We start from the raw sequence: 18,587 nt of genomic DNA on the forward strand, positions 1-18,587 counted from the left end.
GAAGTGGATTAAAACGAACTCAACAAATTCAAAATTGCACATTACCCATGAGGATTTTTTGACTTACATTTCAACTGACTTCAAAGCATTTCACTCAAGTACTGAGTAAATCATAATGTGAATAGAAATGGACTTGACTCAGACCGCTGCTTCTGAAGAGCATCCGTCTTGTACCTCCTGGTCTACAGGTCAGAGGTCATAGTAGTCTAAGTGAACGGTCTACAGGTCATAGTAGTCCAGGTGAACGGTCTACAGGTCATAGGTCATAGTTGTTGGGGTGAGTGGTCTACAGGTCAGAGGTTATAGTAGTGGAGGTGAGCGGTCTACAGGTCAGAGGTCATAGTAGTCCAGGTGCGCTCCGGAGGTGAAGCTGTCCTCCAGAAGCACCCTGAGCAGCTTGGTGCAGGAGGCGTGGCAGGTGAGCAGCTGGCCTGGGCGTGCAGCGCCGTGAAGGACTGCCTGAGGCCGGGGTCGGAGGAGATGGGGGTTGGGTACTGATTCGTAGAAACGTTCATATTAAGCCATTTAGCCCAAACTTTACTGATCCAGGTTCCAATCTCAACAATCCATTTTTGAAATACAGGATGGAATCACTTCATGTCAGTTTGTCCAAGAAAGCATTATTAACCATTGAATGACCCCTCTCCACCTTGCCTTGTGAGACTAGTGCTAGAAAAGCGCTTATGAGCCTGATTGGAAAACAATCTCGCCAATCAGTGTTCTGAGGAATGTGAAATACAAACAGCTACGCTGGGCGGGTTTATGACAGTGAGGAGCGGTTGAAGTTAGAGTGTGAGGTAACACTTTACTTGAAGGGGTGTGCATAAGACTGACATGATGCTGTCATGACACTGTTATAACAACGACATGACACATGAAGAATATTTATGAATGTTGTCATTGAGTGTCATTCGGTCAGTTATGTCATTTTTAATGCAAAGTTGACATTGCTTGAGATGTCTTTGTTATGACAACTTGACATAAACCAAAACAATATAACCTGTCATAAACATGACCTAGCAGGCCTAATTATCCAAAAAGGGGTGTGCATAAGACATGATGTGACACTGTCATGACACTGTCATTGCAATGACATGATACATGAAGGAATCTTTAGGAATGTTTATGACTGTTGTCTTTAAGTGTCATTCAGAAGTGACATAGCAGGCCTTATTATCAAATTTGAAGAAACTAACTAGGGATTATCATTACATTACACTGTCATATGTGGTTGGGTGTGACATTGGCTGTCATGAGTCCATTATAATCATGTCATGAATATTTCCCTTGACCCCAACTGCTAGAGAGAGACGTGTCCCAATGTTGTAAAATTGCCCCTTACGTTTCTTTAAGAACGGTCGTTGGACGAACTACGAGCTAGCTAACACTAACGTAGTTACATCCAACTGCCATTCCTACTACAGTCTTGTAAACCTCTTTGTTATTAGCTAGCTAATAAATACAACCATGTCCACAATGATAGTTTTAGACAAAAGATAGGGTTGTCATAACATCGATATTGGTATAAAATAATTGAAAATCTCGATTGTGGTTTAGCTGTTCTCAGCCATGATAGCTGGCACTAGCCTAGCCAAGTTGCATAATTAGCAAGTAGTTTTTTGGAATGAAAGGCTGCAATGTCAACATTGTTAAACGTTGTAATAAACCAAACCGTTTTGAAATCGTTCAGAATGTCAGCGAGTTATGAGTATTTTTGTTTGTGCAGATCACTATCCTTACATTATTGTATCCAGAGTGATCCAGAGCGACCCGGTCCCAAGATGGCCGCCTGTGAGTTACGTCTGCGCGAAGCCCCATCCACCCCCTTGTGCGCAAGAGGCACCTCCACAATTGACAGGAAATCACGTGACCACCACAGTTGACAGGAAGGTTGTCTTCTTGTATTTTTTTTGTGAATGACTGTGCAGTCAGATAAGAGAAGATATTTGTTGTTTGTGAGCCGCCATTAATTCCAGTGAAGGAGAAGATAAGATATTCTTTATTTATTCTTTATTAGTCCACTTGTTGCTGAGAAGCCTCTGATACTGCGACAAGGTAAGATACTTTAAAAGGTTTGTTGTCTTTTCTAAGGTTTTATTCGGTGTTGTCTATCAATCTTTATGCCAAATGGCTCTAAGCATTTAGCTAATGTTACCTAGCGATGTTTCGTTGCGTCGTTGTTGCAGGTCATGTAGCTAGCTAAGCAGTTATTAAAATATTTGTGTAAATGAATTAGTTTAATTGAGTTTAAAATGGATATCGTTTGAGTACAAACTGTTTGAATCAGGTTACATTAGCTCACTAATTGGCAGCAGCTGTAGTTAGCTGGTCGTATGATAGGGAGATGTTTTATTCTTTATTGGATGTTTTATTGAACAGTACCATTGGGAAATAGTCTGGCTAACTCCCAGAGCGTGCAGCCAGTGTAGCACGCAGTTGACGTTACTATCCTGACAGCCAAGGTTAGCAGGCTACTACTAGCTGGCGAGTAGCCTATTGTATGATTACATTTTGATATTGATAATTATCAATTGATTGATAACAACATGTACAAATATGTGTACTGGTTTATTTACATGGATAGACAACATGAATGTAATGGTTAGAAATGTGCGTCTGCCTCAGGGGGGCCCTCCATCCAGCCCTCCACCCCGGGGACCCCCACCAAGGCCCTTGTCACACCCCAGCAGGCCCCCACCTCCCAGCACAGGCCCATCCACACCCAGCTGTCACAGCCCCCGCCCTGCAGGCCCACCTCCCAGCACAGGCCCATCCACACCCAGCTGTCACAGCCCCCGCCCCTGCAGGCCCACCTCCCAGCACAGGCCCATCCACACCCAGCTGTCACTGCCCCCGCCCATGCAGGCCCACCATCCAGTGGCTGCAGACAAGACAGCAAGCCAGGTGAGCACCCTCTCTCTCCAGTGACATCAGGAACCGTGTTCAAGTCCAAGTTGATATGTTGTATAATGATGGAAGTCCTAGGCAACTTGAAAAAGTGCATTTAACATTTGGGACTTGTTAACTCAGATCCTATCCTCTCTCTGTTCTTTCCCCTCTTTCTTTCTCCTAACCAAGCCTCCAATGGACATCCTCAAGATCGCCATGATGGAGGCAGAGATCGACCCCAACAATGAACCCATGGTGCTCGACTCCTCGAGCGACTGCAAAGAGGACCTAGACGTCATCGAAGAGTTGTAGAGTTATGAGTAATAGCTGACCTAGTTCTTCTCACGCAGCCATGTCCATTAACATGTGGGGTCTGCTACACCATGTGTGCCAAGTCCACGGTCATGAGACAGTTGTGATTGATGGGTTTCAGCTAGTTTCTTTCACCAGCCAATCAGGCTAATGAACTGAGGACACTGGTGACCTGTAGCATACTGTTGCATAGACTGCACTAAGTACTGTATACTGATCACTTATAACACTGAGAATTGAGATAAGTATCGAGTAACAGGCTGAGCACTGTTATTATTGGGTAATGAGCCTAGCACAATCATTACTATGAGTACTGAGAACTTAAACACTGGACACTTGTGTCTGAACGCTGCTATTACAATGCCACACATTGTATATTTGAGTACTGAGCCGAGTACAATCAATGCTAGAGTACTGAGTACTGTTTTAAACATTGCATATCGTGGTGAGTGCTGCTACTACTATGTTGCACATGTGTGTATTAGTATTTGTGTAATCATTGCCATTGTAATTATTGTGTAATTATTATTATTATTATTAACATCGACTGTAATTATTGCCATTGCCGCTGCAAAGTCTCCATCAGGATAAAAAAAAAGAAGAAGTATTTGATGAATATGTCAACAATAAAAACAGCAGGCTACATTCATTGCAGGTCAGATGACTATGGTTTGATACTTGCAGATAGAATTTGTTGTGTTTGTGTTGAGAGGGAACAATCAATGTGGCCAGCTGATACAGCAGGCCTGCTCCTCATCTGAGCACAAGCCTGTCACTTCTCATCATCATCATCATCATCTTCATCCGCTTATCCAGGGTCGGGTCGCGGAGGCAGCAGCTCCAGCAGGGGGCCCCAGACATCCCTTTCCCTAGCAGCATCAACCAGCTCTGCCTGGGGAATCTTTAGCCGCTCACAGGCCAGTGCGGAGATGTAGTCCCGCCACCTGGTCCTGGGTCTACCCCGCGGCCTCCTCCCAGCCGGACACGCCTGGAACACCTCCCTAGGGAGGCGCCCAGGAGGCATCCTCACTAGATGCCCGAACCACCTCAACTGGCTCCTTTCGACGCAAAGGAGCAGCGGCTCTACTCCGAGTCTCTCCCGGATGACTGAACTTCTCACCCGATCTCTCAGGGAGACCCCAGCCACCCTCCGGAGAAAACTCATTTCGGCCGCTTGTATCCGTGATCTCGTTCTTTCGGTCATGACCCATCCTTCATAGGTGAGGGTGGGGACGAAGATAGACCGGTAGATCGAGAGCTTTGCCTTTTGGCTCAGCTCTCTTTTCGTCACAACAGTGCGGTATAGCGACTGCAGAACCGCACCAGCTGCTCCGATTCTCCGGCCAAACTCCCTCTCCATGGTTCCCTCACTCGTGAACAAGACCCCCAGATACTTGAACTCCTTCACTTGGGGTAAGGACTCATTTCCTACTCGGAGCGGACAGGCCACCGGTTTCCTGCTGAGAACCATGGCCTCAGATTTAGAAGTGCTTATTCTCATCCCAGCCGCTTCACACTCAGTTGCGAACCTATCCAGAGAGTGCTGGAGGTCGCAGGCAGCTGATGCCATCAGGACCACATCATCTGCAAAAAGCAGTGACGTGATCCCCAGCTCACCGAACTGCAAACCCACCTCCCCCCGGCTACGCCTCGATATCCTGTCCATGGAAATCACAAACAGGATTGGTGACAAAGCTCAGCCCTGGCGGAGGCCAACACCCACCGGAAACGCAGACGACTTACTGCCGAGGACCCGGACACAGCTCTCGCTCTGGGTGTACAGGGATTGGATGGCCCTAAGTAGGGACCCCCTCACCCCATACTCCCGCATAACCCTCCACAAGACCTCTCGGGGGACCCGGTCGTAAGCCTTCTCCAAGTCCACAAAACACATGTAGACAGGTTGGGCAAACTCCCAAGCCCCCTCCAAGATCCTTGCGAGAGTGAAGAGCTGGTCGGTAGTTCCACGACCAGGACGAAATCCGCATTGTTCCTCTTCGATCTGAGGTTCGACTATCGGCCGGACCCTCCTTTCCAGCACCTTGGAGTAAACTTTCCCTGGGAGGCTGAGTAATGTGATGCCTCTATAATTCGCACACACCCTCTGGTCCCCTTTTTTGAATATTGGGACCACCACCCCAGTCTGCCACTTCTTCGGCACTGACCCAGACTTCCACGCAGTGTTACAGAGGCGTGTCAACCAAGACAGCCCCTCTACACCCAGCGCCTTCAGCATTTCTGGACGGATCTCATCAGTCCCTGGGGCTCTGCCACTGTGGAGTTGTTTGACTACCTCAGTGACCTCCTCCAAGGACATTGACGACCCCCCATCATCTTCCGGCTCTGCCTCGATCGTAGAGGGTGGATTAGTCGGGTTCAGGAGTTCCTCAAAGTGCTCCTTCCAACGCTCAACAACCTCCTCAGTTGAGGTCAGCAGTGTCCCCTCCTTGCTGTATACAGCTTGGATGGTCCCCCGCTTTCCCTTCCTGAGGTGTCTGATGGTCTTCCAGAAACACTTTGGTGCCGACCGAAAGTCCTTCTCCATGGTTTCTCCGAACTCCTCCCACACCCGCTGCTTTGCCTTGGTCACGGCCGAAGCCGCAGCCCTCCGGGCCAGTCGATACCCTGCAACTGTTTCTGGGGTCTCCCGGGCTAACATAACCCGGAAGGCCTCCTTCTTCAGTCGGACGGCTTCCCTCACCACCGCTGTCCACCACGGTGTCCGAGGGTTACCGCCCCTTGAGGTACCTATGGCCCTCAGGCCACAGCTCCCAGCCGCAGCTTCAGCAATGGAGGCTTTGAACACTGACCACTCATGCTCGATGTCCCCAACCTCCACAGGGATGCCTGAGAAGCTCCGCCGGAGGTGGCAATTGAAATCTCTCCGGACAGGCTCTTCCTCCAGACGTTCCCAGTTCACCCTCACTACACGCTTGGGTTTTCCAGGTCTGTCCAGAAGTTTCCCCCGCCATCGAAACCAGCTCACCACCAGATGGTGATCAGTGGACAGCTCTGCCCCTCTCTTTACCCGAGTGTCCAAAACGCATGGCCTCAGATCAGATGATACGATAACGAAATCGATCATCGACCTTCGGCCTAAGGTGTTCTGATGCCAGGTGTACTTGTGGGCATCCTTGTGTTCGAACATGGTGTTTGTTATGGACAAACCGTGACTAGCACAGAAGTCCAACAACAAAACACCACTCGGGTTCAGATCGTGGTGGCCATGCCTCCCAATCACGCCCCTCCAAGTTTCTCCATCATTGCCTACGTGTGCATTGAAGTCCCCCAGTAGGACACTGGAGTCCCCTGCAGGAGCCCCCAAAAGGACTCCACTCAGGGTCTGCAGGAAGGCTGAGTACTCTGAACTGCTGTTCGGTGCATAAGCACAAACCACAGTCAGAGTCCCCCCCCCCACAGTTCTAAGGCGCAGGGAGGCGACCCTCTCGTCCACTGGGGTGAACTCCAGCACAGAGGCGCTCAGCTGGGGGCTAGCTAGTATAGCCACACCTGCCTTACACCTCATACCGTGAGCAACTCCGGAGAAGAACAGGGTCCAACCCCTATCCAGGAGTTTGGTTCCGGCGCCGGTGCTGTGCATGGAGGTTAGCCCCACCAGGTGTAATTGGTATCGCTCCACCTCCCTCACAAGCTCCGGCTCCTTCCCCCCCAGCGAGGTCACGTTCCATGTCCCCAGAGCCAGCCTTTGCCGCCCGGGTCCGGTCCGTCGGTGTCCCCCGCCTTCACCGCCACCTAGTTGGCAGCGCACCCGACCCCGACAATTCCTCCCGCGGGTGGTGGGTCCACGGGACGATGGAGGAGGAGATGGTGCTTCCACGTTGCTTATTCGGGCTGGGCCCGGCCGGGCTCCGTGGTAAGCCCGGCCACCAGGCGCTCGCATGCGGGCCCTCCGTCTGGGCCTGGCTCCAGACGAGGGCCCCGGGCTTCCTCCGGGCCGGGTCTCTCTTCCTTTAGGTTGTAATTTCATCAGGGTTTTTTGCCTGTAACCCCAGGTAGGGGGGCTAGGGGGTACTACCACTTGCCCAAGGTGGACCCCTAGACTAGTGGAGGGAAGGAGGCGTCTTACTTCTCCATTCTAGTTCTGCAACTAGCCACTGCCGCAAGCCTGTCACTTCTGCAGGAGATATATCTTAAAACCCTACACCAATCACTAATTTTGAAACATCAACACAAACTCAGTTACTGTGAGTTGAGTATTGTTGGGATTGGTGTGAGGGGGAGGGAGACTTAGTGATAGGGAGGTTGCAAAAGCAGCCTTTTTGTAAGCAGCCTGTTTCTCCTATGAAGTGATAGGAGACAGTCTTTTTCAGAACCACCGTTCTTATCAAAATTATTCTTGTTGGATGTAGCCAGTAAAGGCTTACCGACTGTTAAACAAAAAAATTGGGATACACTTGGAGTTCTATTTGGCTATCTAGCTAACGTAATGCAATTGTTAGCTAACGTTACGATCACAACCAACGTCCGATTTCCTGTCAACTGCAGAGGGCACGTGATTTCCTGTCAATTGTGGAGGTGCTTCTTGCGCATGCTCACAAAAAACAACGGATTTCCTGTCAACTGCAGAGGTCAAGTTATTTCCTGTCAACTGCGGAGGCGCCTCTTGCGGAGGTCGGCCATTTTGTCTGCAGCATGATCATTTGACATCAATTATTAGCCTTTTACAGAAATGGACAGAAACAGGATATTTTTTTGAATAACAGGAATTTATTCACATACAATGGAAAGGAGTTGATATGTAGGCATAAAGATGAAACGATACACTTCTATTCAACAATCCACAATAATTAGCCTACATGGTCAAGTTTGGGTGTTTTCAGTCAACTTTGGTTGACCGCTTCTAGCTTCTATATCGAATGGCCGACTGGTGGAAGATGGATATCCTAAGGTTAGAGAGATAAATGTAGGTTATGTAAATAAAGCTAACAATGATGTTGTAAAATGCATGCAGCACTGCCGATCTGAAAGATTGATTCATTATTACCATGGATCGGTATTGGGATTGATCAAGGGCGAATGTGAAATAGCAACCACGAACTCAGCGGGTTATCCGAGATGCGGTAGCAGCGGCCAAAGCTCCTGCTGGCGGGGAGTGAAGCTTTTCAACTCGCCTGTCACTGGCTCCCTGGAGGAATTTAGCCTGGCTGCAATAACGTTATCGCAAACGGAATGAATACCTTCTACTAGCAAACAAAACATGTTCAGCTATAATTAACCTGTTAAAACTAAGATGCCTGGATAAAAAAATAATGTCTTCAATGGATATATTTGACAAAAACAGGTTAATATGCAAGCCGGTTTCATTGCTAAATCAAAGCGGGGAGAGCCGGGAACGTGCGTCTACATTTCGTGAACTTTTTCGTGGACGCGCGTAGGTCAGAAAAGCACAACTGGCAAGTACAAAAGTCACTGGAAAGCCAGAAAAGCACAACTGCGCAAGTACAAAAGTCACCGGAAATAGTCAAATGACTACAAATTTGCCAAGATGGCGCGGTTCAATAGGGGTTCATTTGTGATAGCGGTCAGTGAATGGAGTGGCTGTATCCAGTTCTATTAATACATCCATGGACTGGGTTGACAGGAAAGGGGTCTGCGACTCCACTCCAGGACAGTAGGGGGCGCTGATGCAGCTGTAACCTCGGATTAAGACCGGGGAACTCCGAGGAAGAACAGACGCTTTTCGCCGCGCTGCCGTTTGAACCGACAGTCGTTATGATGCTCTGGTAACATTACCAGGGTTTCTTGTAGTAACAACATTAACTTGCTTTAGGAGTGTGTTCCTTTAAGCAATACATCTGTCTTTAACACTCCATCAGTCTGTGATGATGTCGATGTCTCTGCCGCCTCAGAAAGCCTCGGAGCTGAAGCAGATCATCCACAACCAGCTGCTCCAGGTAGGTCTGTTAGTTTCAACCAGCTGCTCCAGGTAGGTCTGTTAGTTTCAACCAGCTGCTCCAGGTAGGTCTGTTAGTTTCAACCAGCTGCTCCAGGTAGGTCTGTTAGTTTCAACCAGCTGCTCCAGGTCGGTCTGTTAGTTTCAACCAGCTGCTCCAGGTAGGTCTGTTAGTTTCAACCAGCTGCTCCAGGTCGGTCTGTTAGTTTCAACCAGCTGGTCGAGGTTTGTTTCTGGACCGTCAGGGAAACATTGGCTGATTTAAGTAGACAAGCTACATCTCCGATCCAACGTTAGCTAGCACTAGCTAGGCATAGGCTAACACTGGATCATGCTTGTCACTAGCTAACTTGTTTAGTGCTCAAGTGTTTGTTTTGCTGTACGTTAGTTATGCTAGTTATGCACCCAGATGCTTCTCTGTATAGTAGCTAGCTAGCAGTAGTGTAGTAGCTAAGGTAACTGTGACAACGACAACAAGCTGGATATGTGTTGTGTTCAAGCTGCATGGAGGTATAACGAGTAGTAGTAGTAGTAGTAGTAGTAGTAGTAGTAGTAGTAGTAGTAGTAGTAGTGGTAGTAGTAGTAGTAGTAGTAGTAGTAGTAGTAGTAGTAGTGGTGGTGGTGGTAGTAGTAGTAGTAGTCGTGGTAGTAGTAGTAGTAGTAGTGGTAGTAGTAGTAGTAGTAGTAGTGGTGGTAGTAGTAGTAGTAGTAGTAGTGGTGGTAGTAGTGGTGGTAGTAGTAGTAGTAGTAGTGGTGGTAGTAGTAGTAGTAGTAGTAGTAGTAGTAGTGGTAGTAGTAGTAGTAGTAGTAGTAGTGGTAGTAGTAGTAGTAGTAGCAGTAGTGGTGGTAGTAGTAGTAGTAGTAGTAGTAGTAGTAGTAGTAGTAGTGGTAGTAGTAGTAGTAGTAGTAGTGGTGGTAGTAGTAGTAGTAGTAGTAGTAGTAGTAGTGGTAGTAGTAGTAGTTGTAGTGGTAGTAGTAGTAGTAGTAGTAGTAGTAGTAGTGGTAGTAGTAGTGGTAGTAGTAGTAGTAGTAGTAGTAGTAGTAGTAGTAGTAGTAGTAGTAGTGGTAGTAGTAGTAGTAGTAGTAGTAGTGGTGGTAGTAGTGGTAGTAGTAGTAGTAGTAGTAGTAGTGGTGGTAGTAGTAGTAGTAGTAGTAGTAGTAGTGGTGGTAGTAGTAGTAGTAGTAGTAGTAGTAGTAGTAGTGGTAGTAGTAGTAGTAGTAGCAGTAGTAATAGTAGTAGCAGTAGTAGCAGTAGTAGTAGCAGTAGTAGCAGTAGTAATAGTAGTAGCAGTAGTAGCAGTAGTGGTAGTAGTAGTAGTAGTAGTAATAGTAATAGTAGTAGTAGTAGTAGTAGTAGTAGTAGTAGTAGTGGTAGTGGTAGTAGTAGTAGTAATAGTAGTAGTAGTAGCAGTAGTAGTAGTAGTAGTGGTAGTAGTAGTAGTATTAGTAGTGGTAGTAGTAGTAGTGGTAGTAGTAGTAGCAGCAGCTAGCTAGTGGAAGAGTGTGTGCTAACGCCCACTCTGAGATGACAGCGTCACCAATTCTGTACTAAAAACGTAAATGTACAAAACCAGATAATTTTTGGTAATAACACTTTGGATTAATGTGTTTCTGAAAATGTCCTCTAAACAATTCCGGTATTCAAATCCAACGGCGTTATGTTTTTTTGTTATTTTACTGGGTTGCAAACTTTGACAATAACCCTGCAATTCCTGGCTCAGCAGAATGTGTGGTAATGCCCGCAGCTAGCCTACCCCACTCAGAATAACGTTGGTACAGTAATATGGAATTATCATACAATGACCAGGTGTCGCCAAGCAATATTTTCAGGGCGACACTTCACAGAATTCATAGTGATGGTTTGTGGTAGTTTTTATATAACTAAATATGCACATAACAAGCTGAAAATAACGACGCTGAAGTTAGAACCCGTTTCTCAGAACCCGTTTGGAATTATCCGGTCCACCTAAGCCCCCCGCAGGCCGCCTCCGCCACGATGTCGTAGGACGGCGCACGGCGCTGTGTCCGGCTAGCCCCGCACACAGGCTGCGACATTCACCACCTGCACCGCCTCCGCCTCCGGCTAGCCCCGCACACAGGCTGCGACATTCACCACCTGCACCGCCTCCGTGTCCGGCTAGCCCCGCACACAGGCTGCGACATTCACCACCTGCACCGCCTCCGGCTAGCCCCGCACACAGGCTGCGACATTCACCACCTGCACCGCCTCCGCCTCCGGCTAGCCCCGCACACAGGCTGCGACATTCGACACATTTTCTAGTGCACTTTAAAAAAACAAATCCCAATTGATCAATGACAAATGGCCAACAACCTTGCAATGGGTAAGTTAATCTTATAATTTCTTCAATAAAATAATGGTGATAGTAGCTAAGATATAGCCTTACAAGTGATTTCGTATCTTTCAGAAACAATGACTTTGATGCTGGATCAGTCACAACCGTGTGTCTGTTTCAGTAGGCAACATTGTGGCAAAACATTGTAGCTAGCCTATCTGGCACTCAACATTGTGCTAACGTTAGCCTAGATAACATAGTTAACGGACATGATGTGTATGTTTTGTAACCTAACGTAGTTAACAGATGTTAGTATAGGCTATGTAACGTTGTGTTATGCATCAACCGCAGTGTGAGTGTCTGTTTTCAAGCAGGCAACATTTTATGGCAAAACATTGTATCTGGCACTCATAACGTAGCTTGTGCTACATACTTAACAGACGTTAGTAGGCTAATATGTAGCCTAACGTTTGGCTATGCATCAACCGCAGTGATGAGTGTCTGTTTTCAAGTAGGAAAAACATTGTAGCTAACAAGAACATCTGGTGAACAGACATAAGTAATATGCACCAACCGCAGTTGGTCTGTTTGTTTTCAAGTTGGCAACAGTAAGAACATAGTTAACAACTGTTAGTAGGCAAGTTAACAAATGTTAGTAGGCAAATTAGGCTATGTATAAGATATCAAAGTGTCAATGAGCATGCCACATACCTACAACATTTTAGCAGTGTAGCCTATATGCAGGTCATATTATTCTTGATTTTATTAAGACACACACAACCTTTCTCCCACACAAGCTAAATATTTACTATTGATATTGTTTTGTCCCTTTTCCTTGAGCAAAACAGATACTTGGGTGTAACAGAGGACCCAGGGATGCCTACATTCTCCGTGACAAGCTGGCTGCATACTTCAGCTCCCCAGAGGGCAGTTTGGCCTGGCAGGATGGGTGTAGGCAAACCAAGCCCTCCTCTCCAGCCTACACCACCTGGCAGTCCCCCTCACCAGCCTACACCACCTGGCAGTCCTCCTCACCAGCCTATACCACCTGGCAGTCCTCCTCACCAGCCTATACCACCTGGCAGTCCTCACCAGCCTATACCACCTGGCAGTCCTCCTCACCAGCCTATACCACCTGGCAGTCCTCACCAGCCTACACCACCTGGCAGTCCTCCTCACCAGCCTATACCACCTGGCAGTCCTCCTCACCAGCCTATACCACCTGGCAGTCCTCACCAGCCTATACCACCTGGCAGTCCTCCTCACCAGCCTATACCACCTGGCAGTCCTCCTCACCAGCCTATACCACCTGGCAGTCCCTCTCACCAGCCTATACGACCTGGCTCTCCTCACCAGCCTATACCACCTGGCAGTCCTCCTCACCAGCCTATTCATGGTTTTCAAATATAGTCCTAGACCTGCCATATTGGGGACCAACACAAGTGTTTCAATTGATCAGATTGGCTCTACTGCATAGCATCCTATGGAGTGGACCTAATTCATTCATTTGAAACACCTGTGTTGGTCCCCGACATGGCAGATCTAGGACTACATTTGAAACCCGTTTATTGAAACAGATCAGGTGGTGGATTGAATCACTCTGCTGATTGGGTTAAAGTGGGAACCGTAACAAAACGGTGCACACCGGTTTATAGATTAAATATGGCCCAGGTGCAGGCTGTGTCTATATGGTAGGCTATACCAGACTGCCCTCTAGTGGTGCCTACTGTACCACCACCACAATAAAATAACTTTATAACTATTATAATATTTGTTATGTGTAAAACAAGTACGAGTAGCCTACAGGTACATTGGAAATTCTTGTTATCGCTTGTCCTTACAGTGTCAGTACCAACCAGTTCCTCAGTCCAGTCCTAGGTACTCCACTAGACGTAAAGGTTCCCAAACGGACAATTCACATTACTATCTGTAATCTATCAGTATGATCCTCATCTACTTATCCCATCCCTTCCCTACTTATCCCATCCCATGACTGTTTGTGTCCATGACATAGTCAGTGCAATTAAATAACAGGGTGTGTTATGTACATAGCTATAATAAATAATCCTGGGGTTGAACTATGACCAAAAAACGAAACTGCTAAATCAATACTCCTTCCATAGTAGCATAACTGTAGTCATGTTCATTTTTAATAAAAAATGGCATGAGTGCATGGATTTATATCATGAATTTATTGTTTCAATCAATCAATCAAAGCTTTATTTGTATAGCGCATTTCATACCCAGAGGCAACACAATGCGCTTTACAGAGAACAAGGGAGGTGGGCAGACGACCCACTCTCTACATATTCCAGAGGGAAGCAAAAAAACAGTAATCACCCGGGGGCCAGATAAGTGAGCTGTAAAAATTCTTCCCTGACCCCTCTCAACAAGGCGATCGAGCAAGCTCCAGGAGTATGTTTGTCTACCGGCTAAGAACATTTATGAAGCAATACATTGCATTGAATTACATTTCAGAGTGAGAGAGGCTAAAAACATCATAGGGGAGAGAATATTCTACGGACATGCTACATCATCCACAGTAGTCACAGGGGTATCTATCGGACTTCGTGAGGTCTGCTGGTGACAGTGGGGCATCCACTGAACCTGGTTAGAAGATAGGAGGGAGAGAGAGAGGCACCAGGGAGAGGGAAGGCAGAGGGAAGGCAGAGCAGGGTTAGTAGCACAGAGCCATTCAGACCACACAGATATTGAAACAGGCAACCTGTTTAATGATACTACTGCTGGTGGTGGTGGTTGTGTGTGTGTGTGTGTGTGTGTGTGTGTGTGTGTGTGTGTGTGTGTGTGTGTGTGTGTGTGTGTGTGTGTGTGTGTGTGTGTGTGTGTGTGTGTGTGTGTGTGTGTGAGAGAGAGAGAGAGAGTGTGTGTGTGTGTCTGTAGTGGTGAGGGGGGATTGGTTTGGCTACACCCTTCCATCCCCACGTACAGACTGCCCTCTGGGGAGCTGAAGAAAGCAGTCAGCTTGTCACAGAGGTGCCAGGTGGTATAGGCTGGTGAGGACTGCCAGGTGGTATAGGCTGGTGAGGAGGACTGCCAGGTGGTATAGGCTGGTGAGGAGGACTGCCAGGTGGTATAGGCTGGTGAGGAGGATTGCCAGGTGGTATAGGCTGGTGAGGAGGACTGCCAGATGCTATAGGCTGGTGAGGAGAGCCAGATGGTATAGGCTGGTGAGGAGAGCCAGATGGTATAGGCTGGTGAGGAGAGCCAGATGGTATAGGCTGGTGAGGAGAGCCAGATAGTATTCATGGGTTTCAAATGTAGTCCTAGATCTGCCATGTTGGGGACCAACACAGGCGTTTCAAATGAATAAATTAGGTCCACTCCATAGGATGCTATGCAGTAGAGCCAATCGGATCAATTGAAACACTTGTGTTGGTCCCCAATATGGCAGGTCTAGGACTATATTTGAAACCCATGAATAGGCTGGTGAGGAGGACTGCCAGGGGGTATAGGCTGGTGAGGAGGACTGCCAGGTGGTATAGGCTGGTGAGGAGGACTGCCAGGTGGTGTAGGCTGAAGGAGGACTGCCAGGTGGTGTAGGCTGGTGAGGGGGACTGCCAGGTGGTATAGGCTGGTGAGGAGGACTGCCAGGTGGTGTAGGCTGAAGGAGGACTGCCAGGTGGTGTAGGCTGGTGAGGGGGACTGCCTGGTAGGGTTGTCACGATACCAAATTTCTGTTTCGATACCGATACCAATATGTATTTCGATACTTTTCGATACTTTTCGATACTTTTTGTAAAAAGGTGGAACACTCTCAAATGTCAACATTTTCCTTTATTTTAAACCAGACTTTGGGAACAATAACAACGATGAATAAAATAAATAATTGGCATGGGATATTAAAATTTTCAAACCTTTAAAACAGTGAGAACAAGTAAAATAAAGCAATGCCATTCAAATTAAAGTCACCATGTAAAATAAAATACTGTAGCAGCAAAAACTCCTCCTAGGGTGGCTGGCGGGCTATCACTGTTTTTCTTTTTTCAGGTTCCTAGCCAAGAAAACAAGAATGTCTACATTTTCCTCGGTCAGTCTAGAACGCCTTGGACTGCAGATATTCCCAGATGTGCTGAAGACACGTTCAGATGCACAGCTTGATGCTGGAATACACAGATACTGTCTTGCAAACTGAGCTAAGATGGGCAGCTCTACCTGGTGTTGCTTCCACCATACCAGGGGGTCCTCTGCAGGGCTGATTTCTCTTAATTGTCTATAATCAGTCATCTCTCCTTCTAGTTTATCACTGGGTGTTGTCATGGGTGTGGCAGAATCCTGTCTAGTATCTGCCCCCTTCTTTTCTGAGGTGATACTGCAGAGCAAACTCTTTAGGTCACTTCTCTTCTTCTTTGATGTAGATGCTCCTGCTGCGTCATCCACTGACTCGTCTTGTTTCTGGCTGGGCTCCCTAGGAAGATGAACTGTGTCAACTTTTAGGAGAAGTTCTCTCTTAACTTCTTCTTCCATAGTAACAAACATATTTTTAAATCTTGGATCTAGGAATGTGGCGATGTTTAGTGTCATCTTCAGATTGTACTCATCATATCTCTTTTCAAAGTCTTCTTTACTATTGTGCTTCATTTCCCGCGTCAGTGGACTGTCACCTTCCTCATCTTCCAGGCAGGCTCTTATCTTCCATATGAGTGGCAGGACTGATGAGAGAGTTGCTTCTTTCTCTCCACTTAGGGCATCTGTGAATTCACTGAGTGGAGCCAAGACATCCCTTACCGTTTCCAGAGTTGTCATGTCTGAGTCTTTGGGCATCAGGTGCCACTTCTTTCTATCATCCGCCAGAACTGCAGAGACGGCTTGTTGCTGCTCACAGAATCGTTCCACCATGTCATAGGTGGAACCCCAGCGGGTGGGCTCATCATGAATTAGTTTATGCTGTGGTAGCTTTAAAGAGGCCTGTTTCTCTTTCAGCATTCTTGTCATCTTATTGGACCTGGAGAAGGCAGAGATGGTCTTCCGGAGTCGGGACAGAGAGCTAGCCACGCGATCTGTCGCTATGGCTTTCTTGACAGCCAAATCCAGGTTGTGGCCAAAGCAGGGTATCCAGCTGAAGTCAGCAAACGCCTTGCGGTTATTAGAAGCATTATCTGTTGTGATACCAGACATTTTGGTCATATCCAACCCCCATGACTCTGTTACAATATCTTCCAGGGCTTCCTTCAGACTTTCAGCTGTGTGGTCAGACTGCAATGCAGAGCATCCTAGGCACCAGGACTCCATTTTCCAGGCTTCTGTAATATACTGGAGTGTTACAGCCATGTATGCACTTGCAGTTCTGCTCGTCCAGAGGTCTGTAGTGCAGGCAAAGAAAGGCTTTGCTGCTAGCTGTGCACTGATCATAGACCTTGTCTCGTCATATATCTTGGGAATTTCATTATACATGAAAAAATTCCTTGACGGGAGGTCATACTTTTTGTCCAAATTATGTACAAGGTTTCTGAACCCAGCTTTCTCTACTGAATATATTGGCACTTGATCCATACAGATATACTCTGCAACTGCCCTGTTGAGCCTTTTAGCATCTTTGCTGTCCTTTGGGTACTTAATATGCTGTTGAAAGACATCTTGGAGAGTAGGTTGCTTCTGAGTGGGTGGTGTCACCCTCTCTGAGCCGGCAGCACTAGACTTCTGTAATTGGGGGAGGGAGGGGGTACAGTATTTTAATTAACATGGTCATTTTAATTTGTATGCCATTGCTTCATTTTACTTGTTTCATTGTTCAAAAGGTTTGTGTTTTGAAACTATAGGCCACATTAAACGGAAAAGAAAGACATTAAATGGAATAGAAAAATAAATTGAGGCTCATTCTATCATCTACAGGACTGTCTCAGAAAATTAGAATATTGTGATTTTCTGTAATGCAATTACAAAAACAAAAATGTCATACATTCTGGATTCATTACAAATCAACTGAAATATTGCAAGCCTTTTATTATTTTAATATTGCTGATCATGGCTTACAGCTTAAGAAAACTCAAATATCCTATCTCAGAAAATTAGAATATTCTGGGAATCTTAATCTTAAACTGTAAGCTATAATCAGCAATATTAAAATAATAAAAGGCTTGCAATATTTCAGTTGATTTGTAATGAATCCAGAATATATGACATTTTTGTTTTTTTTAAATTGCATTACAGAAAATAAAGAACTTTATCACAATATTCTAATTTTCTGAGACAGTCCTGTAGGATAGGATTAGATATTGTAGGCTAATGGAATGTTTTACAAAAGTGTGTTTCAATATAATAATAATTGTTTCATATAATTAATTGCCTTAATGCTTTATAATATATATGAAACATTAAATAATATTAAAATACATAAAAATATATTAAAGTTATATTCTAGTCTGTGGAATTTATTTAAATATTTTAAGAATTTTTGTATTTTTTTTTTTAAATTGCATTGATTAACCATGGACATGTTTTAACTCTGTATGTAGGCTGCATTAGGTTTACTACGGGGCTGGGAGAGGCTCTGTACTTCTTTCATTGACATGACAGTGCAGTGAACTGGTGAACAAAGTTATCACCTGTCTTTCTTTATTGAAGTCGCGGAACAAGTCCGCGTGGTTGTCCTTCAAATGTTTCGATAAGTTCGAAGTGTTGCCTCCTTTAGCGAGGCACACTTTGTAGCAGCGCTTGCACTGCGGTGCATCTGGGTTCAGTGGCTCGCCCTTATCGTTGGGTTTGAACCCGAAATACTTCCATACCGTACTTCGGGCCCCCATTTTCTCCAAGAGTACGGGCTTTTCTTCAGTTGCCATCTCTCTGTATTGTCTTTTCAACCCGCTCTGTCTGTGTAATACGCGACTTCTCCTTTCTGTCTCTCCTCCTCCGCATGCGAGTGGGAGGGGGAGGCGGCTCTGCCTCTGCAACTACGTCACACTCGCTGAGCTCGCCGTGCTTAAAGAGACAGGCTCCAATTTACCAATTTGTCTGCATAGAAAAAATATATAAAAGTACCGTTTGTTTTTAAATGCTGGTATAGTACCGTTTTCAAAACTCTAGTACCGTGGTACTATACTGGTACCGGTATACCGTGCAACCCTACTGCCTGGTGGTGTAGGCTGGAGAGGAGGGCTTGGTTTGGCTACACCCTTCCATCCTGCCAGGCCAAACTGCCCTCTGTGGAGCTGAAGTATGCA

At 46.4% G+C, this 18,587-nt stretch overlaps 2 protein-coding genes across 2 annotated transcripts in view; one reads left to right on the top strand and one right to left on the bottom strand.

Moving 5' to 3' along the window:
• Positions 1–9,022: 9,022 nt before the first annotated feature.
• LOC311326396 (centrosomal protein of 76 kDa-like) overlaps positions 9,023–18,587 on the top strand; it is a 75,771-nt gene continuing 66,206 nt past the window's right edge. Inside the window, exon 1 of the mRNA XM_084459288.1 lies at positions 9,023–9,116. Within this exon, the coding sequence (XP_084315414.1) occupies positions 9,045–9,116 (72 nt within the window). The 5' untranslated portion in view covers positions 9,023–9,044. The remainder of the gene's footprint in view (positions 9,117–18,587) is intronic.
• Positions 15,181–18,387, bottom strand: LOC311326394 (E3 SUMO-protein ligase ZBED1-like). Its single transcript, XM_084459286.1, has 2 exons — positions 17,973–18,387; positions 15,181–17,067 (listed from the first exon to the last, which is right to left on the bottom strand). Exons 1-2 carry the CDS (start codon positions 18,204–18,206, stop codon positions 15,397–15,399), a joined length of 1,905 nt encoding a protein of 634 aa, XP_084315412.1. The 5' UTR covers positions 18,207–18,387; the 3' UTR covers positions 15,181–15,396.

The sequence above is a fragment of the Borostomias antarcticus genome (assembly GCF_949987555.1).
Source record: "Borostomias antarcticus genome assembly, chromosome: 27".
NCBI lineage: Eukaryota > Metazoa > Chordata > Actinopteri > Stomiiformes > Stomiidae > Borostomias > Borostomias antarcticus.